The sequence below is a fragment of the Thamnophis elegans genome, chromosome 1 (genome assembly GCF_009769535.1).
Source record: "Thamnophis elegans isolate rThaEle1 chromosome 1, rThaEle1.pri, whole genome shotgun sequence".
NCBI lineage: Eukaryota > Metazoa > Chordata > Lepidosauria > Squamata > Colubridae > Thamnophis > Thamnophis elegans.
In genome coordinates, this window is record NC_045541.1 from 28,507,818 (window position 1) to 28,534,010 (window position 26,193).

At 38.8% G+C, this 26,193-nt stretch overlaps 1 protein-coding gene across 1 annotated transcript in view; it reads right to left on the reverse strand.

Annotated features, from left to right (window-relative positions):
* The window catches only part of XIRP2 (xin actin binding repeat containing 2), a 150,470-nt gene that overhangs the window by 18,283 nt on the left and 105,994 nt on the right, over positions 1-26,193 (reverse strand). Inside the window, 1 exon segment of the mRNA XM_032238853.1 lies at positions 4,180-4,287. Coding sequence (XP_032094744.1) covers positions 4,180-4,287 — 108 coding nt within the window.

Here is a 26,193-nt window from a genome sequence, read left to right on the forward strand (position 1 = left end):
ACACCTTTTAAAAAAATATTGGTCACATGAATGTTTTGTCTGCATGAGTGTAATCACCGTCTTGGCTCCTTTAACTCCCTTTCTGTAGTTTCTTTCTAAATCAATCTGTCTGTCTGTCTGTCTGTCTGTCTGTCTGTCTGTCTGTCTGTCTGTCTGTCTGTCTATCTATCTATCTATCTATCTATCTATCTATCTATCTATCTATCTATCTATCTATCTATCTATATATCTAGCATCTATTTACAAATAACTCAAAGCAGCAAACATGTGGTTAATACCACTTGATAATGCCTTGGTAAAGCCACACTTGGAATCCTGCATGCAGTTTTGGTTGCCACAATGTAAAAAAGATGTTGAGACTCTAGAAAGAGTGTAGAGAAGACAACAAAGATGATTAGGGGACTGGGTCAGGATCAAACTTCTAGCAGTGAGCAGTGAATTAGCCCTGCAGTACTGCCTTCTAACCACTGCGCCAACACGGCTCATGCGAATGGAGCATGAGCATTTAGGGCTGAGGATGCTTCACTGTTGGGTGAACAGTTGCAAGATTATAAAACAAATATAATATAATGACAGCCTGGCAGCACAAGGTGGAATGGCTACACAAGGGCAGGGTCTCACTAGTGGAGAAGCAGAAGTGGGCCAGTTACAGCAGCTGATTGGCATAGGGGCTGCAACTGGAATGGAGCAAAGTGCTGGAGATGATCATGACCCAACAAATGCGCGCACGACAAAACCGTGGTGCTAAAACCACGACGTCATCAATGCTATGTCATCAACGCGCCGACAACAGCGCGCCGACAGAAGCGTGATTTAAGTTAAGGTAAGGGTTAGGTTTAGGGTTAGGTTTAGGGTTAGGTTTAGGTTTAGGTTTAGGGTTAGGTTTAGGTTTAGGGTTACGTTTACAGCACACTTCTGTCGGCGTGTTGTTGTCGGTGCGCTTCAGCGCTCATTCATCAGCGCGGTTTAGAACTCACGGTTTTGTCACCGTGGTTTAGTCTGGCGTGCTTTTGTCATTTGCTCTTATGTCGGTGAACCGGAGATGATATGATCTGCAGGGCTCCAATGGGATCAGGTTGGCAAATTGAATTAAATCTGGACAACATGGGTGGGAATTTGAGATGGTTTAGGCCCAGGAGGAAGGCAGTACTGTCCATTTTTGTCCTTGGGAAGGCTTTGGTGGCTGATGCTGACACCGGGTCAGACATAAAGTCTAAACTTGCCTTATATTGGTTTGGTTTGAATTGCTGACAGATTGCTAACACGCCTTCTTTAATCATTATTGGAAAATGATATTATTATATTCCTACTGTCGTTTGTGAGATGGGCTGTGAGACCAGAGTGGTATTCACTTACTTTCCCTACCAGTTTGCAAATGTGAGTTCACATGCATGCCCTCGGCCGTCCGTGCATGCACTTTGATTGTGCATATGGCTTAAAAACCTGCCTAAATAGGATGGCATATAGTGGGGGCGTGGCAGGCAGGCCCATCTGTGATTTCTACTACCAGTTTGGGCAAACCGGTTTGAACCGGCTGAATACCACCTATGTGTGAGACTATAACGGTCCCGAGATGTAGGCCATTGTTAACATTACAGATAAAAACTAGGACTCACTCTCAATTTCTGCAAACAAAAAAGCAAAAAAAAAAGAAGAAATACTAAGAAATAATATTTATATATGGCATTTATATGGCCACCCATCTCAGTCACATGACCCTGGGTGGCTAACAATATTTAAAGACAGAATTAAAACAATGCAACAAGCTACCTACATTAAAAATCTCTCAGGTTATAGCAGAAGCTACTATCTTTAGATTTCCACTCCTGTCCCCCAGGCTAGCCATCAATTCTCATATATACTCCTTTGATCTGCATTAAGGCAATTTGCACTTTTAATTTTTCAGCCCCTGCCTCAAATTTAATTATGCCCCTTTGAATTAGGAAGAACAATCTGTTGTCTTTCCAGCAATCTACTGCTTTTTAAGTGAACGCCTAGGTCCAGTCAAATACAATGAAACCTTGAATTTTCCCTTGATTTTTAGAGGCAGCGCTCGCTATCCTCTAGAGAAGAAAAAGAAAGAAGATCTGTTAAAACCTGAAATTCAGAATGTATTTGTGCCTTTGATCATTTTATGTCTCCATGGAAAATGAGGGAAGGTTCAGAAGGAGGGTTTGAGTAGGTGGAAATGAGAGAGAAAGAAAACGCCTGGGAAATGGGGGCTGGGAGGGGGGAAAAGAAAGAAAAATACATTTAGGAGAACTCAGCTCAGCGGAACGAAAATAGATTTATAGCTTTCTGTTGTGAACAGAAGCAAGATTTTGAATAATTGTTTATGAAAGCATATAGAAGCCATGCCGGAAATTGCACAAAGCACAACATAAAGCACCACATCTTCAAGAAGAGTGGTCAGTGTGAGATTGTTAAAAGGTTATATGCAGCACTTGTTTCCTTAGAATAAATCTCAGTGTGGCGTGCGTGGACTTGTGACTCCTTAACTAGTGTGATTGTGATTGCAGGATCAGTGAAGCTCATAAATGCAACACTGCAAATGTATTGCTGAAGCAGCAGCTGCTGTTAGTACTACTACATACTATGTGCTCATACATATGTGCTAGTCATACTATGTCCTCATACATATGTGCTAGTCATTCCCAACTCTAGGGAGCAGAGTTCATCTCCATTTCAAAGCCGAAGAGCCAGCGCTGTCCAAAGAGGTCTCCGTGATCATGTGACTGGCATGACTAAACACCAAAGGCACACAGAACATGGTTACCTTCCCCCCAAAGTGGTCCCTATTTTTCTACTTGCATTTTTACATGCTTTCGAACTGCTAGGTTGGCAGAAGCTGGGACAAGTAACAGGAGCTCACTCTGTTATGCGGCACTAGGGATTTGAACTGCTGAACTGCCGACCTTTCTGATTGACAAGCTCAGCATCTTAGCCACTGAGCCGCTGCATCCCATAGTACTACTACTACTATAGTACAATGTATTGTAAATGGGAAGTTTCTAGTAGTAGGATACTTTCATTTACATTTGGGTCCAGATTCTGTACCAGTGGGGATTTTTGTTGTTGTTGTTGTTCACTGGTACTGTAATAAAGGGATTATTACTACAGCTGCCATTTTATATTTATAAAGTTGACTTCGATTTATAAGCGTGAGAGCCTAAGGGGATGGGCAAAAAAGAATTCAGGTCGATGAAGAAAAAGAAGTATTGTTAGAAAGGGGAGAGGGGAAAAAGAAGAGTTTTGTTGAACATTATTGTGTAATCATTCCTGCATTTCTGAAAAGTGCTGTTTTCTAACAAAAAATAGCCCCTATGTTTTCTTACAATATTGTCATGGGATATTAAAATTTCTTTCATGGTATTTGTAATGCAATGGCAGTGGATGATTCCTTCCTTCCTTCCTTCCTTCCTTCCTTCCTTCCTTCCTTCCTTCCTTCCTTCCTTCCTTCCTTCCTTCCTTCCTAACTTCATGTTCCTCTATAAAAAAAAAACTTCATCCTGGAGTCAGGTGACCACTGATAAACCTCCAAGTGGCCTCAATGACTCTCTAAAAGGATGCAAATGACCAGCTGTCTGCAAGGAATATAAATCCTTCCATTCCCCACCATCCAGTCAGAGCTGAAGAAACCTCTTGGATGAGAAGTGAAACATCTTCAAAAAGAAAAACAAGGAAGTCCAGTTGCCTCCTGAAAAAGCACCTTTGGGACAACCATGACCTGGATGACTGAGAATCTCTACAGACATTCCTCTACAAACTCTCTGGCTACTCACTTTGCCACCTAAGAAGTCCTTATGGTAGAGGTTCTCTCCTAGCATCTTCCTTAGGTTTTATTGAAACTGTGAAGATGGTTTCTCTAAACTCCTTGAGCAATGATTGCACAGTGAATTGCAGGACACTCACTTCTACCCCTCCTGAAAGGAACAGGAAGAACCCTTCCCCTCTGCATGCAATTTCACCCACTTTTTATTTTCTTTCGGTTAAAAAAATGACAGACAATTTATTTTCAATCAAACAGAAAAAGAACCGTTTAAAAACGTAGAAAAGAGTTGCAGTGGTTTGCTGTCAAGCCAGAAGGGCTGCTCTACGTATAAGCAAGAACATCATGGCGTAAATTGCGCATTGGCCAAATGACATCAAATTATTATTATTATTAAATGCTAAAGTTACCTTTTCTGACTGAAATGTTTCCAGCTGCACTCCTTTTGAGGTCGCTTCATTTATGCTAGTTTCTGTCCTACTGCTAGACATCATGGTTTGACTCTGACTTGTCCTTTTCTGCAGACAAACAAAAATAATTTCACATTTTTCAACTTGGTAGTAAACTTTAATAAAACCCTAAATCCAGGGCTGAAATTTAGCAGTTTCTGACAGGTTCTGGAGAACCGGTAGCAAAAATGTTGAGTAGATTGGAGAACTGGTAAATACCACCTCTGGATGGCCTCAGAGTGGGGAGGGAATGGGGATTTTGCAGTATCCTTCCCCTGCCACGCCCACCAAGCCACGCCCACAGAACCAGTAGTAAAAGAAATTGAACTTTACCACTGCCTAAATCATCTTATTTTATTTTTCTTGAAAATGATTCTCCAAGGGCATATATACACCCAGAGACACGCTACTAGATTATAATTAACCATATGATTGAAAGGGTAAAATATGTATGGAGGCCAGAGCTGGGAGATGATAAAGATGGTACTTTCATTATTGCAGAGCACCTGAATTTTTCTTTTATTATTAGTGTAGTATATGATATATACCAGAGAACATTGCAAATAGTGACCTGGATTTTAATGCATTATTGATTTAATTGCCAGACTCCTATCTCCTAGCCAAGATGTGGACAGAATACTTAGAAAAATATAAACTTTCTGACGTTAAGGGTGAATTAAAAGTTCTGTACACAGGTTGATTACATTTGCAAATGGCTGGGTTCACACACTGCTCTAGGCCTTTGCAAACTGTCAGTAGGTTTGCATAACGTTCTAGGATAAAGCAATAATTTGTGCCCAACTGAGTTAGTTTGCAATTCGCCACACCGTGCAAAATGAGACAACCAGCAAACGAGAGCTAAGTTAATTATGAGCTTGTAAATCCGGAAAACACAGCCAATGTGTGAACGAAGTGTGTGGATTATCTGCACAATTTTAGTCTGTAAGTCCTATGAGTAGTGTTGCCAGAAGAGGCAATGCCAGGCCCATCTCCAATGATACAACACAATTTTATAGTTGCTTGATTCATAATAAGAATCGCAGCAGTATGCAAAGCTTTGCCATCGATACAAATTGAGTGTTATGGCTCCCTGAATTCTGCAGGGTTTTTAATGCATTTCAAAAATTCCTTTCCCTCTGGGCTCCAGGTGCTCCTGAAAACTACAAATCCGAGCCTTTAAACAGTGTACAGTCCTATTTTTGAACAGCCTGCATTGCAGGTGGCACTATCAGTTTGGTTGGAAGCAAGATTTGGGGGATAGACAATGCGTGCAAGGAGGAAGAGGAGAAAACAGAGCAACTGCAATTAGCGAAAAAGGCTGTTTGCAAAGAAGAAAGGAAAAATTGTAATCATTTCACGGTTAGAATTTAGCCCAGTCTTCCTGAATCCGGTTCCTTTCTGGGCCTGAGCAAGTAGCACTGCTCTCTTCTCTCCCATCAAACCAGGGCATTTTGCCTGATGTAACTACCAACTGCCAGTTGCCTGTCTCTCGGTTTCACCTGCCCCTTCATTGTTTTTGCAGCTGCACAGAAGTGATTAAGCTTCTCTCCAGTAAATATTCCAAGAGTAGGCTGTGTTGTATATTAGCCTATTCTTAATTAGGCTCAAATGGGCTTCTGACTACTAGCTGTTGCTTCTCTTATCTTCATTCCAAGTCTGTGGAGTGCTGGAAAGAATGATCTGTGGAGTCCTCTAATATAACATACAACAAACTCCTTCTAAATCAAAATTTTCTATAACTGGAGGAGCAAGAGTTTTTATGGAACTTGGCAGTGGGGGGGTGCAGGTGGTATGCCCCAGTATGGGCATACTGGTGCCTGCCCGGAGCATCGGGTACCATTCTGGTATGGTGCTCCGGAGGGCCCACCTGCGCACCCATGCTCCTTACCTATATTTGAGCTCTTCAGCGTTTCCACACATGCACACTGAGCAGCTGGAGCATCGCAGAGGCTCGCGGAGGTGTCGCAAGAGGTATGTACGCATGTGCCTGCTTCACGCATATGCACACACACTGCACGCACTCATATGGTGCATGCCGGGCCCCATTGCAACCGGTACTGGTTGCAATGGGATCAGGAACCCACCACTGGAATTTAGATCCTTTCCTGCTCCTATACAAGATGGTTCTTAAGAATGGTGAAATCCAAATGAAATACAATAGAAGGGGAAATAATATAAGGTGAGCGGTATCGATTGATAATTGCTATTAGAAAAAACTAGAAGCTCCTATTCGTGTTGTATTGTGTAAATGTGGTGTACGTCTATGTTCTGTCTGTGTGTATTTTACATGTTTGTTAATAATAATAATAAAAAAGATGGTCCTCGACTTATGACCAGAATTGAGGCTAACATTTCTGTTGCTATGTTAAGTGAGGTTTGACCCATTTTATGATTTTTCATGCCACAGTTGTTAAGTGAATCACTGCAGTTAAGTTAATAACACAGATGTTAAGTGAATTGACTTAACTTCCCTATTGACTTGCTCGTCAGAAGATTACAAATGATCATCACATGATCCCAGGCCACTACAATAGTCATAAATATGAGTCAAGATTTGAATTTTGATCATGTGACCATGGGGATGCTGCAACGGTCTTACGTGTGAAAAAGGATCATAAGTAACTTTTTTCAGTGCCGTTGTAACTTGAAACGGTCACTAAATGAACTGTTGTAAGTTGACGACTACCTGTATAGAAATGAACCCAGAATTTTCTGCGAGTAAAATGTGGGTTCCACCACTGAACAAAAGCTTTGTTATTTTCCCCCAAATTGCAAATAGCCATTGCTCTGCAGATACTTCTAATAATTCAGTGTTTCACCTTATGTGCCCTCTGACAGTCAAAATAAACTTGCCTGCTGAATTCATGGTTTAAATATATGAAGTGACAGAATGCATTTGGAAAAGTGGCACTTAACTGGCAAATTCCGCGGCAGCTGGGTGGCTATCTGTCAGTAATACTGGGTGGCATTCTTGTCTTTCTGCACCCAGAAAAAATGTTAGGTTTGATCACCTCCTTGTCTTTCCCAGATTTATGACTCTTGGAAGATGTAATCAGAATCTCTTCCTCTAAGGCAGGGGTCCCCAACCCCTGATCTGTGGACCAGCACTGGCCCACAGCATGCCAGAAACCGGGCCAGGCAAACATCCGCGGTGTTCAGGCAGCACACGAAACCACGCCCCCTCTGGTCCGTGGAAAAACCTCTCCCCATGGAATTGGTGGAGCAATGCCCCAGCAAAAGATTGGGGGCTATTGCTCTAGGGTCCTGCTGGGATTCACCTAGATAGGCCTTCCTTGAGTTGCACAAGATAAGGATATTGAGGTGCTATGAAGCTGTTGGGCACAAGGAAACACATTTCCTTACAAGTATGCATGTAAAAAACCTGTTCAAGCTAAGAACAGTTTATTTCCTTGTCAAAACGGTAAGAGTGAATTAATTTTTCAGCCACTCTTCCTCTTCACAGCAGATCCCCGTGAAGTCCTCCAAACCTGCTTTAAAAACTTGGCAGAGTCTTTGGAACAGATTTTGAGAAGGGGATGTTATGATGGAGAGGGGAAACCACCAAATATCACTTTCCTCCCCATTTCACAGATGGACTATTTTTTTTCCTAATTGGCAGAGACACACTTGCTGGTTACCATTCAATATTATAACAATAAGCAACAACCAAGCAGTTGGTTTGTTTTCACTTTTCCTCCTAAAATTATTTACTATGTTAGGAGTAGGTTAATGACGATGCATAAGTATTAAAAATAGTCCGAACTCCAGATGTGTTTATGTTTAGATCTCATGTACTTTTTTTGAGCATATGTTTTGATTTCAGCTTTGGGAAAAACAATTTCCTCAGTAGATGCTTGCCAGTATCTTGGTCAATTGAATGTTTTTCTTTTAGCATTTAAAAGACAGAAAGTGTCCTGGAGGGGAAGAGGCTTAAATATTAATTTTAGAATGTTTTATATATTGCCTTTATCCTAAGACTTTGGATGGAATCCAGCAAAATACGAAAGCCAAAGAAAGATATAGTATCCATTAATAAATATTAAAAAGTAGCCACAACCTCATTATGGGACAATCTTGTTTAAATAAAGCCATTTTCAGGTCTTCCTAACGAAAAGGGAAATTAGAATCAACCATATGTTTAGGGTTAGCCAAAAATGCAAAGGGAAATGCAAAAGACTGGCAAGCTCTAGAATAGAATAGAAGAATAGAATAGAATAGAATAGAATTCTTTATTGGCCAACTGTGATTGGACACACAAGGAATTTGTCTTTGGTGCATATGCTCTCAGTGTATATAAAAAAAACAAGATACATTCATCAAGAATCATAAGATTAAGGTTAGTAATTAAAGTTAAGTCTAGTAATTAAAGTCAAGGAGCACAGTGAAAAAAATGGAACTAAAATTAAATGCAAAGAGAGCAAACTCATGACAAGCATAAGAACTGACCTTGGGATTAACAATGAAGATACAGAAGTGATGGGTATGTTCTACTTTTTAGGATGAACCATTAACAGTAAAGGGACAGGCAGTCAAAAAATACTATCTACTGAATATGATTGCTAACAGCCAACACTGATTTAATGAAACACAACCAACCAATCAACCATTTTTTTTTTGGAGTGGGGGGAGCTATTAACATATTCCTATAGTGTAGCTTACTGTGAAGAAGTAGACTGTGTTTAAACATCTTGCTTTCAGCTTGGGGAAAAACAATTTCCTCAGTAGCAAGCATGCCCCTTTTGAATCCTCTACAAACCTCTTGATGTCTGGACTGGACATGGCTGTGTGTGCTCAAATATACACATCAGTGGTGGTAGTCAGCTGGTTCGGACTGGTTTTCAAGCAAACCAGTAGTGGCAACCTGCAGTTGGGCATGATCACCCACTCCGGCGCTACGCCATCCTATTGAGCCACATTTTCTAAGCTGTGCACATATGTGCAAGTCACAAAGTGTGAGCAAAGTGTATGCGCGGAAGGTGCGCTCACTCACATTTTTGGTGGACCGGTGGTAAAATTATGTGAAACCCACCTTTGATACACATACATAAACACAGATAAGCACACACACAGATGCGTGCATTAAATATAATAACTCCTTTCAGTGTGTGCACTTTTTTGAAAAAAAAATCACATATGATAATACTAGAGTTGTGGCAATAATGTGCATTGAGAGAGCAATCAGAGTGGCTACAAACAGAATCGATCAAATTCATATAAAAAGGATAGCAGCAGGAGGAAGGGTGAGTGAAATTATTTAGACGGCCCTTCTTTCATAAATGTAATTGTGAAACTGCTATTGCAAAGGAATTTTCACACAAAAACAGAACCCAGCAGAAAGCAAACACAGAAAATCAGAGCATGCCTCACAGGTAAGAATAGATGTTAAGAACTGTTCAAGATTGATTCTCTATATTTAGAATTGACTGAAGCAGATTCCCCTCTGAAAAGGAGTAGAACTTAGGAAATCAGAAATCGTGTCATGAATTTCTGGCTGTCATTTGTTAAAATTAAATTTTTATTTATCAAATTAGATGTTTTTCCTAATTATAATTTCAGTATGTACGAATTAGTTTGCTGTAGAATGGCAGCTAACGATGGTTTCTCTGCTTTAACTGGTTAGATGCAAATGGTTCACAATTTTCTTTTCAAGCCAAAACAAATCATATTGCATCTCAATGCAAACATTCTAGCTTACTGTGAACTAAAATAAAAATGATGGCACAGTATGTAAACTATATGAGCTACAGCTGCTTCTACTTCTATTGCCTTGCTGTAGCTGCTACCATAGGACATATATTTTGCAGGACTGCCATAATTTCATACATAATCTTATTTTATTGTGACCAAAATAATCTCCATTGTTACCTTATAACTATAAATAACACCATATGGTAAAGCAAATAATACATTGATAGCAAATAATATTCTAGATATAAAGGTGCATATTAATAACCTGGGAGAAAAACATTACTAGACACATACATTTGATTTATTTTTAGCTAATCCACCAATCTTTATATCTTTGGCCAGCATTTAAACATAGCCTGCTATATTGAATTAAATACTGTGGTTCTTTTCTTTTTCTATACATTTTATTAACAGTTTTTCTTTAACAACCAACATTTTTTTGTGGACAGTGTAGGACTGGGTTGACATATTTTTCACACAGTGCTCACAGTAATAATACAATTACATATACAGAATTTTTATCTTCCAACTTCTAGCCTTACTTAATGTGCTGATTATAATTATAATATATTATAATGTAAAACAATGTAAAGAGATGTTAAGACTCTAGAAAGAATGCAGAGAAGACAACAACAATGATTAGGGGACTGGAGGCTAAAACATGAAGAACGGTTGTAGGAACTGGGTATACTGTATCTAGTTTAGTGAAAAGAAGGACTAGAGGAGACATGATAGCAGTGTTCCAATATCTCAGGGGCTGCCACAAAGAAGAGGGAGTCAAACTATTCTCCAAGGCACCTGAGTGTAGTTCAAGAAGCAATGGGTGGAAATTAAACAAGGAGAGAAGCAACTTAGAACTGAGGAGAAATTTCCTGACAGTTAGAACAATTAATCAGTGGAACAACTTGCCTCCAGATGTTGTGAATGCTCCAACACTGGAAGTTTTTAAGAAGATGTTGGATAACCATTTGGCTGAAGTGGTGTAGGGTTTCCTGCCTAAGCAGGGGGTTGGACTAGAAGATCTCCAAGGTTCCTTCCAACTGTTATTCTATTCTATTCTATTCTATTCTATTCTATTCTATTCTATTCTATTCTATTCTATTCTATTCTATTCTAAATATATTCCTTTATGTATCGATTGATATTACACCAATGTTTCCCTGTCATTCAGTGTTCCACCACATTTTCAATATCTCAACTTTCTATAAATATCAATAAAACCAGTTGTCAATAAAATTTAATCAGTCCCGAGATTATATCTCTAAGTCCCCTGAATTTATAGTCCTTGAAAGCTATGTTTTCCAATATATTTTACCACCTGTTGAACATAAGAATACCTTTAGATATACCTAATACTGTGATTCTATGGTGAATCTGTGCTATCTTCCTTAAAACTAGTGAGGAAAAAGTTTTGAAACTTCATAACTCAGAGCTATGCTTGTTGCCTCAGAAATTCATCTCACAATACAAGTTAAAAAGTGGTACAAGTGGATTTATTATTGGGAAGTAAAATGTGGAAGAGGAAATTATTTTTATGTAAATATAAAGTCGGGGCCACTGGAATGCCACCCCAAGAATCCATCAGAGAAAGAAAACAGGCAAGGGCAACAACAGAAAGGAGGGAAGATGAGGAGGGAAAGGAAGAAAGGGCAAAGCAGAAGAAGTATGGGAGGGGAAGTAAGAGAAGGAGAGAGGGTAAGAAGGAGAAGAAGAGAGGAGGAGTGGTGGAAAGAGAGGGTTATGAAGAAAAGGGGAAGGAGAGAGAAAAGAAGAAGTTAGAGAAGAGAGGTTGAGAAGAAGGAAGTGTAGGGTTGTTAAAAAACAAGATGGAGTACGCCGGGGTGGCAAGAAAGTGACTCCAAATGTGTTTTCTATATTTGTAAGAATAGTTATAAATGTTAATAGTTAATAGATAAACGTTAATAGTATTTACAAGAATGTATATTTGTGAAGGTATATGAAAGGAAAAAATAAAAAAAAATCTCTATATCTATCTATCTATCTATCTATCTATCTATCTATCTATCTATCTATCTATCTATCTATCTATCTAAAGAAATTCATCTCATAAAGCTCACTTTCAAGTAAGCCCGCATTGGATCATTACTCATCATTCTAATTACATCAGTGAGTAAACAGCGTGAATTTCTGAGGTTTCAGAATTAATTTCACCATTTCTTTTCATTTTATATTGAATAACTTTCCCAATCCTGTTGCCTTCTAGGGATGTTTGATTTTTAGCCCCCAATAATCCAATCAATGATCAGCAGGGATGATAAGAATTTTAGTCTCACATACCTGATGGCAACAGAATGATAAAAACAGCTGTCTTCTTAAAGTGATAAAGCAGCAGATCTGCAGGAATTGCTTCAAGATTAAAATCCTTCTTTGAAACAATCCTATGTTTAATAAAAAGAAAATGACTACGGATAGTCCTTGACTTACAAAGTTCATTTAGTGACTTTTTAAAAATTACATCATCACTGAATGAAGTGACTTATGACTGTTTTCGCATTTATGACCACTGCAGCATTGCCATGGGTAAAATCCAGGCTCTAGGAAACTGACTCACAATTACAATTCCCCGGGTCCTGTAATCTCCTTTTGCAACCTTCTGACAAGCAAAATCAATGGGAAAACCAGGTTCACTTAACAACTGTGTTACTAACTTAACAACTGCAGCAATTCACTTAACAACTGGGGTAAGAAAGGTCAAAAAATGGGACAAAATTCATTTAACAACTGTCTCACTTAGCAACAGAAATTTTGGGTTCAATTGTGGCCGAACATCAAGGACTACTTGTATATAAGTACAGGACCAGGACTTCAGCCTTCATATTCAGCCGTTTTTCGCCCTCCGGAGGCTTTCCGGAAGCCTCCGGAGGGTGAAAAACAATACAACACGCAAACTGGAAGTTCAGGAATGGACTTCCGGGTTGCCTGTAGGGGTGTTTTTTGCCCTCCCCAGGCTCCTAGAAAGCTCCTGGAGCCTGGTGAGGGTGAAAAACAGGTCCATCGCATGACAAAAGCAGGGGGAGGGCAGGGGTCACGCACCCATGCATGAGATGGTCACACACATAGAATTATGGGTGTGGGAATGCCCACGCATGACCCTCCCCCTGCGCTCCCCTCGCTTTTGGCATATGATGGCAAAAAGTTTAACCATCACTGCTCTAAACTGAGCAAAGTGAGCATGCGCGTGCTCAGCACGTGCTCAGAAAACCAGTTGTTAAACCGGTACAATCCCATCCCTATATAGGACTCCGATACAGATTAACTCAACAAATCTCAACAAATTAACTGAACAGGGCCATTTTTTTTAAAAAAAATAAAGCTTACATGTAAGCGTGTTTGTAGAATCTTTCCCTGTACAGATGCCAATTTGGTGTGAGTAAAGTCATCCCCCATACAATATTATAATAAAAATACCTGTCTCTAGCCCTTCGTCTGTGAAACATGTTAGTAACAAGACTGCTATTCTGCAGGCTGTATCTGTGATAGAATTACAGGGTCTGTCTGTCCACCTGCCTGATTTTGTTTTCACTACAAACAAGCTGATAACCTTTTCCAGCAAACCACTAAATATAATGGATGAGCATGACATACTCGTGGGCCAATATTTGTAATCACATCTTTCAGAGAGATGTACAGCCAGAGGTCTCTGAAGAGAATGTTGATCATATTCTTCAGCAATGACCCAAGCGCGTTTCTCTGGTTTTACTAGCGGTAATCCATTTCCCTGGGCACTCTTGCGTTTTTATGATGAGGCAAACTTCATAGCAGTTGATGTTGTTTTCCAGTCTATCAGAATTCTGGGTTTTTGGTGTGTTTTTTTTTTTTGTCTCTCCCTGTACAGAAAACTCTTCTCCAAAAGACTTTGTGGCTGTCAGTTAGGTTTATGAAATATTGACTGTCCGGACATCTCTCTCTTCAGAATTAATTTTGAATTTCTCTCTGAAATATTTTTTTTCTCTATCTCAGGAAGATCTTTCTGGATTCAAGCAGTGAAACAGCACTGCTTAGAAATCATGCTGGTCCCGGATTCAAAGAACGACACATTATTGTCATCATATATGAAAATGGCTGTGTGTATGTATGTTCCAGCATAACTCTGGAATGCCTCTCTATCTAGTTGCCTTTCTATCTTCATCTACTCCCTAATACTTGAAATATAACAAACGTTTGTTAATATTTATGAAGAGCTAGTTCATACTTTAGTGGGACACGGTGGCTCAGTGGCTAAGATGCTGAGCTTGTCGATCAGCAGGTCGGCAGTTCAGCAGTTCGAATCTCTAGTGTGGCGTAACAGAGTAAGCTCCTGTTACTTGTCCCAGCTTCTGCCAACCTAGCAGTTTGAAAGCATGTAAAAACGCAAGTAGAAAAATAGGGACCACTTTGGTGGGAAGGTAATAGCGCACCGTGCGCCTTTGGCGTTTAGTCATGCCAGTCACATGACTATGGAAACGTCTTTGGATAACGCTGGCTCTTTGACTTTGAAACGGAGATGAGCACTGCCACTAGAGCCGGAAATGACTAGCAGATATCTGCGGGGGAACCTTTACCCTTACCTTTAAGCTCATACTTTCTATCCAAGGAAACTAGGAAGAGCTGTTTATTCTTTTTTTTAATGGGTAGTACTGCTGTTTTACTCAACATTCCTTCAGCACTTTACTTCAGTCTATCCTCTAACAAGAGATCCTACTGAATTCACCTCTCCAACAGGTTCAATCAATGCCTCCTCAATTGAAAGCTGATACTCTTTGAAAACTTTCATAAAAATGTTAAAGAGATTATTTTAATATGCTTATTTGTGCTATTTTTAATTGCTTGCTTGCTTTTGATTAGTTTTCATAGGACAAAACTTTTGATTTAATGTCATCATTTTTAAAACAAAGCAGTGCAAATATGCTTAATCTCTCTCTCCCCCCCCCCCGTCTGTGTGTGTGTGTGTGTGTGTGTGTGTGTATGTGCCAGCCAGTGTATTGATTTGCTCTTTTAATTTCTTAGTTACTAAACTAATTTGTTTTGTTGCAAGGTTTAGATTTTTCCTTGATCTAATATTCATTTTGACCCTTAGCAATCTGGTTTCCATGCTTACTACTGAAGATAAATTATTTTCTTCACTGTATATAATTCATTTGAGCATTAGAATTCTGTTAATCTCTTCTTTGATTTAATCCTCCCCTTTCGGTATGGTTAACATTCGCCTCTTCCTTCTTTGCATAATTCCAGTTTTTGAGCTTCTGCTTCACTTTCTTCATAGTTTCTATATTGCTCTTGTTCCTACAAATTCCAACTTAGGTCCTTTGTTTATTATTTTGTTTATTATTTTTATCTCAGGGTTGCCTCATTGTTAATACTATTTTTATTTTCTTTTTCCAAAACATGCTCTTTTTCTTTTGTTGAACTTTCCTCTTGTCTTGTTTCTACTGTAGGAAGTTAAAACCCACCCCTCTCCTAGAAAAATGAAATACCCTGGGAAATATTAAAAAGTCAGAATATTATATTTCCCTGGATAAGAAATGGAGAATCATGTTTTTAGGCAGGAAACAGACTCACTGTTAATAACCCTAAACCTAAGCCTAACCCCCACCTTTGTCAATGGGCCATTAAAAAAGCCTGAGCTAGTCTACTCTACATAACAAAGATAGGATTAGCTTTCCACAGAAACTTACCACAGGGCACCTGGGAAGAAGCAATGCTCAACCAAATTTGGATTCAAAGCACAGCCTAAAGAGTTGTTCCTGCATGGCTCCATGGGAGTTTTACAACCAATCAGAGTACAAGCTCAAGATCAAAGGCCAGGGAGGGCATAAAACTAGGAACTTTCAGCATCTCTCTTTTTCTTCTTCACCCAACATCTGGAAGCACGTGATCCCCATTTTCTGTTCAGGAGCTCAAGCCATGTGATCCTGTTCACCATTAAACCATCTTTCCAAGAAGAATCCATGTCTCCAGTATCTTTTTTCCCACTTGGACATTTCTTCCAACACCACTTTATTATGACACTTCTTCAAATGAAGATAAAGATAAAAACTAACCTATTTATCTACAGACTATTTCCTCCCTCCCTCCCTTCTTTCCTGTTTTGTGTCACTTATGTTTTCTCCCATATTTTTTGCATATTTTATAATCAATTAAACTCTACTAATTTCAGTTTTTAAAGGTTGTTAACAGTAACTCAGTTACAGCCAAAGACACCCTTCTATTCAAATTCATTCATTTGTTTTTATCATACTTGGAATACTACAATACCTTCCCCATTCCTGCCACAACCCCCTTGATTTCTCTTTTTACACCTGCCACTTACCTTACTGCTTCTCAGTGGGTATGATCTTGTTTCTCTGCCTTTTATTTCCCATCACTGCATAGAGTTTTCTTTTCACATTCAATTTACACCTCTGCTTCTCACCTTCACTTTCCAGTCTTTGCTTATCTGTCATCTCTGATTTTTATTTTTTTCTGTTCCAATAACTTTTCATTTTTCTAGTTCTTTGGTTATCTGCTTACCTGCCTGTCTGCTTTTCTCCTCTTAACTCTTTACCTAACAAAATATATTTGATTGATTCCTTAGCAGGGCATACACCTAGTGAATTTACTAGGAATAAATCTGCATAGAAATGCATGATAAATCATGTTTCTTTTAAAATATTTTTTCCACAAGGTTTACTTTTGGGGCCCTTTCCTGGACTTGTCTGCATTCTTTTTAATAATCTATATTTTTATCTTGTATTATATTATGATATGATATGATATTATTATTATATTATATTATATTATATTATATTATATTATATTATATTAGATTTATAGATTTATAGATTTATAGATTTATAGATTTATAGATTTATAGATTTATAGATTTATAGATTTATAGATTTATAGATTTATAGATTTATAGATTTATAGATTTATAGATTTATAGATTTATAGATACACATACACACAAACACACACACACACACATATGTGTGTGTGTGTGTTTTATACCCTATAGCTTAGTTTAGGCAGTTTACTATAATAAGAAAAACATGACATTTAAAATTATATATATTCATTTGCTTAACTACTATGTGAGATTTATCATGCATTGCTGTAACACTACCCAACACTAATTCTGTAGTAGGGACCACATCATGCAAGATTAAAGACTGTTCCAATACTTATAAAATTATTACCACAAAATCCATTTTAGGAGATTAGATAGATGGATGGATAATTGGATAGATAGATATGTGTGTGTGTAAGACACACACACAGAGAGAGATAGAGAGACAGAATAGATAGGTAGATACCAGGGGAAAAATTCAGCAGATTCTGACAGGTTCTGGAGAACCGGTAGTGGAAATTTTGAGTAGTTCAGAGAACTGGTAAATACCATATTTTTCAGAATATAAGACACACCGGAGTATAAGACACAGCAAGTGTCTTAAGAGGAAAATTTTAAAAAAAGTTTTTGCAGTCTGCAAACCTCCCAAAAATGGCCCATTTTTTGCAAAAACAAGCCCATCCCCCCCCCAAAAAGGCACAAATAGCCTTTAGGGAGCTTGCAGAGTGTTCAGGGGGGGGGGCAAAAACGAGCAAAAAACAGCCGGATTTTTGCAAAAACAGGCTCATTTTTTGTAAAAAGAAAAAAAGGCATGGATACCCTTTAGAACGCTTATAGAGTGCTCCTGGGGGCTGGGGTGGTGGTAAAATTGAGCAAAAAACAGGCCATTTTTTGCTGATTTCTGCCCTCCCCAGCCCCCAGAAGCTCTCTAAAAAATTCCTAGAGGCTATGCAAGGCCATGTTGGTGAAGGGGACGGGATTTCGGGAGGCAAAATGTGCTGTATTCAGTGTATAAGATGCATCCAGATTTTCAGCCTCTTTTTTGAGGGAAAAGGGTGCGTCTTATACTCTGAAAAATATGGTACCACCTCTGGCTGGCCCCAGAGTGGGGAGAGAATGGGGATATTGCAGTATCCTTCACCTGCCGCACCCACCAAGCCACATCCATAGAACCAATAGTAAAAAAAAATTGAATTTCACCACTGGGTAGATATATAGATGATAGGAAGGAAGGAAGGAAGGAAGGAAGGAAGGAAGGAAGGAAGGAAGGAAGGAAGGAAGGAAGGAAGGAAGAAAGATGTATGTGTGTGTATGAGAGACAGACAGAGAGATAGAGACAGACAGATTAGATAGGTAGATAGATGAATAAATGAATGGATGGATGGATAGATAGATAGTTAGATAGCACCTTGAGTTATTTGTAAAAATAATAAAGGTGGAATGTAAATTTAAAAAACAAAAATAGGACGGATACAGCATTTATATTCAATCAGAACAACAAAAATAGATAGCCAGTTTGGTCTAGTTAGAGACTGTGAGTTTAGGCATGAAAGCCAGCTGGGTGACTTTGGGCCAGTCATTCTCTCTCAGCCCAGCGAATTCACAAGGTTGCTATTGTGGAGAAAATAGGAGGAGAAAGAATATTATGTATTTTCACCACCTTGAGGCATTTATAAAAAATAATGAAGATAGAATATTAAATAAATCAATTAACAATGAACCCTCAATATAGTGAAGTAAAATATCTACCATTAAGTTAGACCGCACACCTATACACGCATTCACACACACACACATACACACATACATGAGTTCACACAACAGTCCTAATATATATGGTAAATGCAAATGGAGTCTTCATAACAGTGAAACACATTTTATTTCAAAGACTGGGTCTCCTGAAGAGGAAATCTAGTTTTCTTTCCATTTCAAACAATCTCCAAGTTTACTTTTGAATCTTGCATAGATGCGGACCTGCTCCTACCTTTTTGTTTCTTTGTTTATTTATAACTTATCTACTTACTGTCTATTACAATGATTTGGGACGCGGTGGCTCAGAGGTTAATAAGCTGAGCTTGTCAATCAGAAAGGTCGATATGTACAATTTTGCGCCTTTAGTTTTAGATCTTGCTTTACTTTCGATGCTTTCACTTCATATTCAGTAAAAGTACCTTTTCTCTAAAACAATGGAGTTGGGGTTTTCCTTTCTTGAATTTTGAAATGGGGGTCTCTAGGACAAGGCTTGCGCTAATAAACCAGAGTAACAAAATAGCAATGAAGGACATTATAGAAACACTACCAATGTCACTAGTGATATGAGTCAAATAGGCTATCCATTCTTCCCTTTCACCTCTCTTAGAAAGTGCAAAGACAATTGAGTCTAAAATTAGCTATCTGTCTTTACAATGGAATCAAAGACCTTTTAAACCCAAGCACTGTAGTACACAGATTATCATATCAGTAATTAAATGGAAAGGGGCAAAAAAACTATTGAGCTGAAAGTGCTGTATGAAAGAAAATCCAGGGTCACGCATGAAAACCTGCATGCGAAGTATCACTGAGCCAGAGATGATCACTCATGACAGCAATTTGTCACATTTCCCCCTAAAGTAATATTATACATAGTCCTCTGTATTGTTCCTGATATCAGTGAGCACATACTTTAAATATAGATCTAAATCTGAAGATGTTGCCTAACCAGGTAGTGAAACATCTGTAAAGAAAACAACAAAACTCAGAGGCTACCAAGGACTCCAAAGTACTTTAAATGCAGTGTGTAACTGCAGCAGAAATGCAGTGGCTCAGGTGATTTAGGACACTGGGTTGACAATCATCAAGCCTGCATTTGAGACACAAGTGCTGTGGTGCAGTGGTGGGATTCAAAAATTTTTACTACCAATTCTGTGGGCATGGCTTGGTAGGTGTGGCGTAGCTTGGTGGATGTGACTTGGTGGGCGTGGCAGGGGAAGGATATTGTAAAATCTCCATTCCCTCCCCACTCCAGGGGAAGGATACTGCAAAATCCTCATTCCCTCCTGATCAGCTGGGATTCGGGAGGCAGAAAATAGATGAGGGCAGGGCCAATCAGAGGTGGTATTTACTGGTTCTCCAAACTACTCAAAATTTCCGCTACTGGTTCTCCAAAACTGGCCAGAACCTGCTGAATACCACCTCTGCTGTGATGTGATGGGGTGAGCTCCCATCGTTCGCTCCAGCTCCTACCCACCCAGCAGTTTGAAAGCAGGTGACTGCATGAAGATAGATGGGTACCACTCTGGTGGGCAACTTAATAGGGATGTAAAAGGAGTGCCCAACCAAGTTTGCCTCAGACAATGGTGATGGCACTGGCTAATCTTTCAACCTCCGTACTTCTGACATGAGAGCTAGTGACTTTCCGAAGCCTCATTTTATGTTGAATATTACAGGAAATGCTGCACTGAATATAGGCTCCAGATTCCAAAGTCAAGTAAGCTTTCAAAAATAGGAAAGTATTGCATTGATTAAAAGAAATAAAATAATTTCTTGTGACAGCACCGCAGATTATGGATTCCCCGAAGAGCAGTTTGATAGCTTCAGTTCGTACAATTTCAGAAGTGCGCGTGAGAGGGTGTGAGATGGGGTAATGCATAACTCAATTACTTGAGAATTTTGCCAGAAGCTACTTTTCATGCTTGTGTCACATCTATGTCAAGAAATAGCAGCTACCACATGTATTCCAATGCACACTTAGTTTTAGCCTCAGGTCTACACTCAGTGAATCAAATGCATGAGGGACATGAACCCGTTGAGATTCTACCAAGGAAAACTATAATACTTTACTTCCAACTAGTGTTAAGTAAGACAGTGAACATCTATTTTATTTTTTATTTTTTTGCTATCCATGTGTTTTATTCATGATTCTACATTTAACAGAATGGAAGTATCAACAGATGAAAATAACACAAAATCATTCTAGGTGTATTTGTTTGTTGGTTTGTACATATGTTTCTACCTTGCCTTTTTTAAAAATTGAAGACACATATGCTCTAGATAAGTGGTTTCAGCATGATTTTTTCAAGGCTCTGCAAAGGCAGAAAGTCCACTGAATCCCTCAATTTCAAGTCTCTCAAAAGCAATTATATTCAAATCTGAAGATCAGGTTTGCTAATGGGAAGCTCAGTAGTGCAAACTCTGCACAGGTAGTCCTCAAATTACGAATGTAATGGAGCCTGCCCATTCCTTTCATAACCCGAGGATTCGTGGGAGTGAATCTCCTACCTTGAATGAGATCACTCCCTCTTTTCACCCAGGCATTCGCTAATCAAATGCGCAGCTCGATAAGTGCACATGAGGTATCTCAGGGTGAGGAAGTTCATGGGACGCCTACTGATGGAACAGGCCACCTGCCTAAGATCACCCAAGGCCTCCCTAACCCACTGGGATACCTCATTCTCCCTCCTCTGCTGTCCCCAAAACTGCTCACCCTTCAACCTGTCATGGCGGATTACTTACTGTGCAAAGATTTAGCAAGCTGTCTCCTCTCCAGCCTCTGAGCTGTGCACACCCCTCCACAGCTCCATTTTGGTATGCTCAGGCCTTGCCCGGCACTTTGCAGATGAAAACGGAGCTTGGGAAGTTCTGTTTTGGCCTGCACAGGCCTTGCCCAGCATTGGAAGGCCGCCCCTCCAATGCTCCTTTTTGACCAGAAAAGTGTGGAGCGGAGGGGAATAGGCAGGACGAATGTTGCACAGCCTTTTGGTTTTTTTATCTTTCTAATTTGCCCTGATTATCCCAATGGCGTTCTGCAATTTTAAAAAGTATTTTGGATATTATTAACTTATCTATAAATTGCTACAGTACGCATGGATTATTATTCTACATCCATTTTATATTTACAAGTAGCTGGAGATGAATCAGGTAGAGACAGGAACTGCTAGTTCACCAACTTCATGCTAACCATTTGTGAATGAGCAGGGATTTGAATCTCTCCCTAATCAGTTATCAGTTACTTAATTATTTCAGGTATGCTGCAAATAATATTTTAAATGTTTATATGGAAAACCATCTGGAGTAACTACATGTATGCCATCAGTTTTAATCTTACTGGATAGGAAATTCTTTTTTGTTCTGACTTATTTGAAATGAAGAAATTAAATGGTAGTGGCTTTCCTAAAGTTCCTGTCAGCATGAAACTTATTGAAGTTATGCCAGAGTCCATTCACTCAGCATCCAGAGTTTCAATCCACCAGAGTAGTTTCTGGTCCTCTGATAATAAGGCAGACGAGAGCTAAGCAGTCCAATAATTTGCCCAAAATAGCTGCCACTTTTCCATTAGAACAGACCACTGTACCAGTTACTAAAACTAAAACAAAGCCAGTAAATGAAATAAGGTGAATATACTTTCGACATGCAAACATGTGGACTACAACTTGATTCTCAAGATTACATTCTTTTACTGTAAGTTCCTGGATGTAAGTGTTGTGTATATATTAAACACACACACATAGAGAAACACAGACACATACATATAATTATTAAAGATTGTAATTTAAAGAATAAAAACTACCGTATTTTTCAGAGGATAAGATGCACAGGAGTATAAGATGCACCAAGATTTTGAAGAAGCAAATTTAAAAAAAGTAGGTAGGTAGATAGAGGGATAGAGAGGGAGAGAAAGAGAGAGAAATATAGTAGATAGGTAGGGAGAGAGAAAAAGTAGGTAGGTAGGTAGGTAGGTAGGTAGGTAGGTAAAGGTATGTATGTATGTATGTATGTATGTATGTATGTATGTATGTATGTATGTATGTAGTGTCACAACCCCTGGTATGCCCAAATATGGGAGGAAGCCTACTGCTTCCTTTCTCTGTCTATCGGCTCATCACAAGAGACCATCCAGACAGAAACCCAATATTTTTACTGTTGTCTTTGTTACATTTGTGTTGTATTTATGCTGATAAATAAATAAAGGGAGACTAGTATAGATCTATTTCAAGCTATTTAGCTCTCATCAGCTAGCCATACCCTTACTGGGATTTGAACCTGGGCTGTATTACATATTAGGCAGATGTGTTAACCACTAAGCCACAAGATTCTCCTCCTTTATCAGCTGAGCAAGGGAAATAGGTATGTATTTAGTGTCACAACCCCTGGTATGCCCAAATATGGGAGGAAGCCTACTGCTTCCTTTCTCTGTCTATCGGCTCGTCACGAGACCATCCAGACAGAAACCCAATATTTTTACTATTGCCTTTGTTACATTTGTGTTGTATAAAATAATTTCTTGTGACAGCACCGCAGATTATGGATTCCCCGAAGAGCAGTTTGATAGCTTCAGTTCGTACAATTTCAGAAGTGTGATGATGAGAGAGAGATAAGAGAGAGAGAGAGAGAGAGAGAGAGAGAGAGAGAGAGAGAGAGAGAGAGAGAGAGAGAGATAGAGAGCGATAGAGAGAGAGAGAAATATAGTAGGTAGGTAGGGAAAGAGAGAGAGGGTGTAGGTAGGTTGGTAGGTAAAAGGATAGAGAGAGAAATAGAGAGAGAAAGAGAAATACAGTAGATAGGGTGAGAGAGAGTAGGTAGGTACGAAAATAGATAGGGGGGAGGGAGAGACAAATACAGTAGATAGGTAGGGAGAGAGAGAGAGTAGGTAGGTAGGTAGATGTCTCCAGGTGTATTTATCCATGTGTAGGAGAAGGAAATCGCTGACAATCTGAGCACCTACGACTTTGTTTCTGCTGGCACAGCACTTGATCAATGTAATTCTCATCAATCAGTTAAAAAGCTTTCCAAAAGGGGGGAAAAACGTTTTTGCACTGCAAACCTCCCAAAAATGGCCTCTTTTTTTCCCCACGAAAACGGGCCTTGGGGTGGTGGTGTTGCAGAGTGCTTCTGGGGGGAGGGGCAAAAATGGGCAAAACAATTGCATGCATAGCTTTATGGAGGCTTATAGAGTGCTACTGGGGGCGGCGGGGGGGGGGCAAAACCAGCCCCTTTTTACTCATTTCTGCCCTCCCCAGCCCCCAGGAGCTCTCTGAAAGCCTCCATAAGGATATGCATGGCCATTTCAGTGAAGGGGGCAGGGCTTCAGGAGGCAAAAATGCTGTATTCGATATATAAAACGCACCCAAATTTTCAGCCTCTTTTTTGAGGATAAAATGTGCATCTTATACTCCAAAAAATATGGTAATACAAACTAAATAAATAAAAAGGTGCAGAAAATAAAAATAGAAAAGAAAAAAGAAAAATATAATAAAAAAGAAAAGAAATACCATATATAAAATGACTTCTTCCTTCATCAGAAGTAGAATTTTAGTAAGTAGAAGTAAAAACCACCTTAAAATGCAACAAATAATCTCTTCTTCCCATATCCCATCTCTTAGCTATAAATTAATCCTTGAAGCTTCATTGTTTCAGTCCTGAGGTCAGCAAAATCCATTAAGGTTACCAGTGATATGGTAGCAACATATCTATTTTAACTTCGAGCAAATAAACCAACTTTACATTACTTCTTTTGCTTCTAACAGTCTTGATCTTTAGACACTAAAAATAATATTTAACAACTTGATTTCTTTTCAATTTTTGTCACTTCTCACAAAATATCCCTTTTAATTATTAAGACATCAATCAGTTTCTTCTATATGTCCAATGTAGCAACTTTTTCCATGTAATTTTTGTAACTGTCATTTTTAAATCTACTTTCAGATCTGTCTCAATCATGTTAGGTAACTCCCCCCCCCTCCATGGCATCTTTTCAACACAATCTATCTATAGAGGAAGACACACTTAGAATTATCTTCTGGTTCCAATGTTAAAAAATATCCTTCCATATGTCCAATGTTAAAACATTTTTCTTCATTCTGTAAATTGAATCTGGTTCTTCTTCTTCTTTTATTATTATCTTTATTTCCTTCTAGTTCCTTCTAATGTCCAATTTTTAAAAGCTTGTCTTTAAAAGGAAAGCTAAAAAGCCCTTTATCCAATGGACAGCATCCTTTGAATTATGCCATTTAATTGGATTTTCAAATATGCAATGAAGTAGCAATTTGTTTCTCCACAAGTTGCCAAAACAAAAAAAGAAATTAATCTTAACAGAAATCGGTGTTGGTCTCATACAAATGAACCCTTTTAATAATAATAATAATAATAATAATAATAATAATAATAATAATAACAACAACAACAACAATAATAATAATAATAATAATAATAATAATAATAATAATAATAATAATAATTAGAACATAATTAGAAAATAAGAACAAGCTATCCGCACAAATGCCATTAAGGCCAAAATCGAAAAATCCTCTGATGATGCCAAATGCAGACTTTGTAAAGAAGCTGATGAAACTGTTGATCACATACTCAGCTGCTGTAAAAAAATCGCGCAGACTGATTATAAATTGCGGCACAATTCAGTAGCACAAATGATCCATTGGAAGTTGTGCAAAAATTATAATATTAAAACAGCAACAAACTGGTGGGAACATCAGCCTGAAAAAGTCACCGAAAATCAGATGGTCAAGATCTTGTGGGATTTCCGTATACAAACCGACAAAATACTGGCGCATAATACACCAGACATCACACTGGTTGAGAAAAATAAGGTCACAATCATAGACATTGCAATACCAGGTGATAGCAGGGTCGCCGAGAAAGAACATGAAAAAATCGCAAGATACCAGGACTTAAAAATCGAAATTCAACGACTATGGCACAAACCAGCAGTGATAATTCCAGTGGTAATTGGCACACTGGGTGCTATTCCAAAAGCACTGGAATTACATTTAAAACAGTTAAAAATTGACAAAATCACCATCAGTCAAATGCAAAAAGCCGCACTGCTTGGATCTGCACGCATATTACGAAAATACGTTACGACGTCCTAGGCCCCTGGGTGGGGCCCGACTAGTAACCAATGCCAAATCCGGCGAAACAACTGGCCGCTGTGATACAATTGTACAACAACAACAACAACAACAACAACAACAACAACAATAATAATAATAATAATAATGGTGGGAACATCAGCCTGAAAAAGTCACCGAAAATCAGATGGTCAAGATATTTGGGATTTCCGTATACAAATCGACAAAATACTGGCGCATAATACACCAGACATCACACTGGTTGAGAAAAATAAGGTCACAATCATAGACATCGGAATACCAGGTGATAGCAGGGTCGCCGAGAAGGAACATGAAAAAATCGCAAGATACCAGGACTTAAAAATCAATCTTCATCATCGCAATGATCCCACTATCAGTAATCTTAAAAAAAATGAAATTAGGCTACCAAACAGCCAAAAAAGCTGAAAAAATTTCGCATTTACTATATATGGATGATTTGAAACTCTATGGCAAGTCAGAAATAGAAATCCAATCATTGACAAATACAGTCCGAGTATTCAGCACCGATATTTCAATGCAGTTTGGCATGGAAAAATGCGCCACTGTATCCATAAAAAGGGGCAAAATCACTGC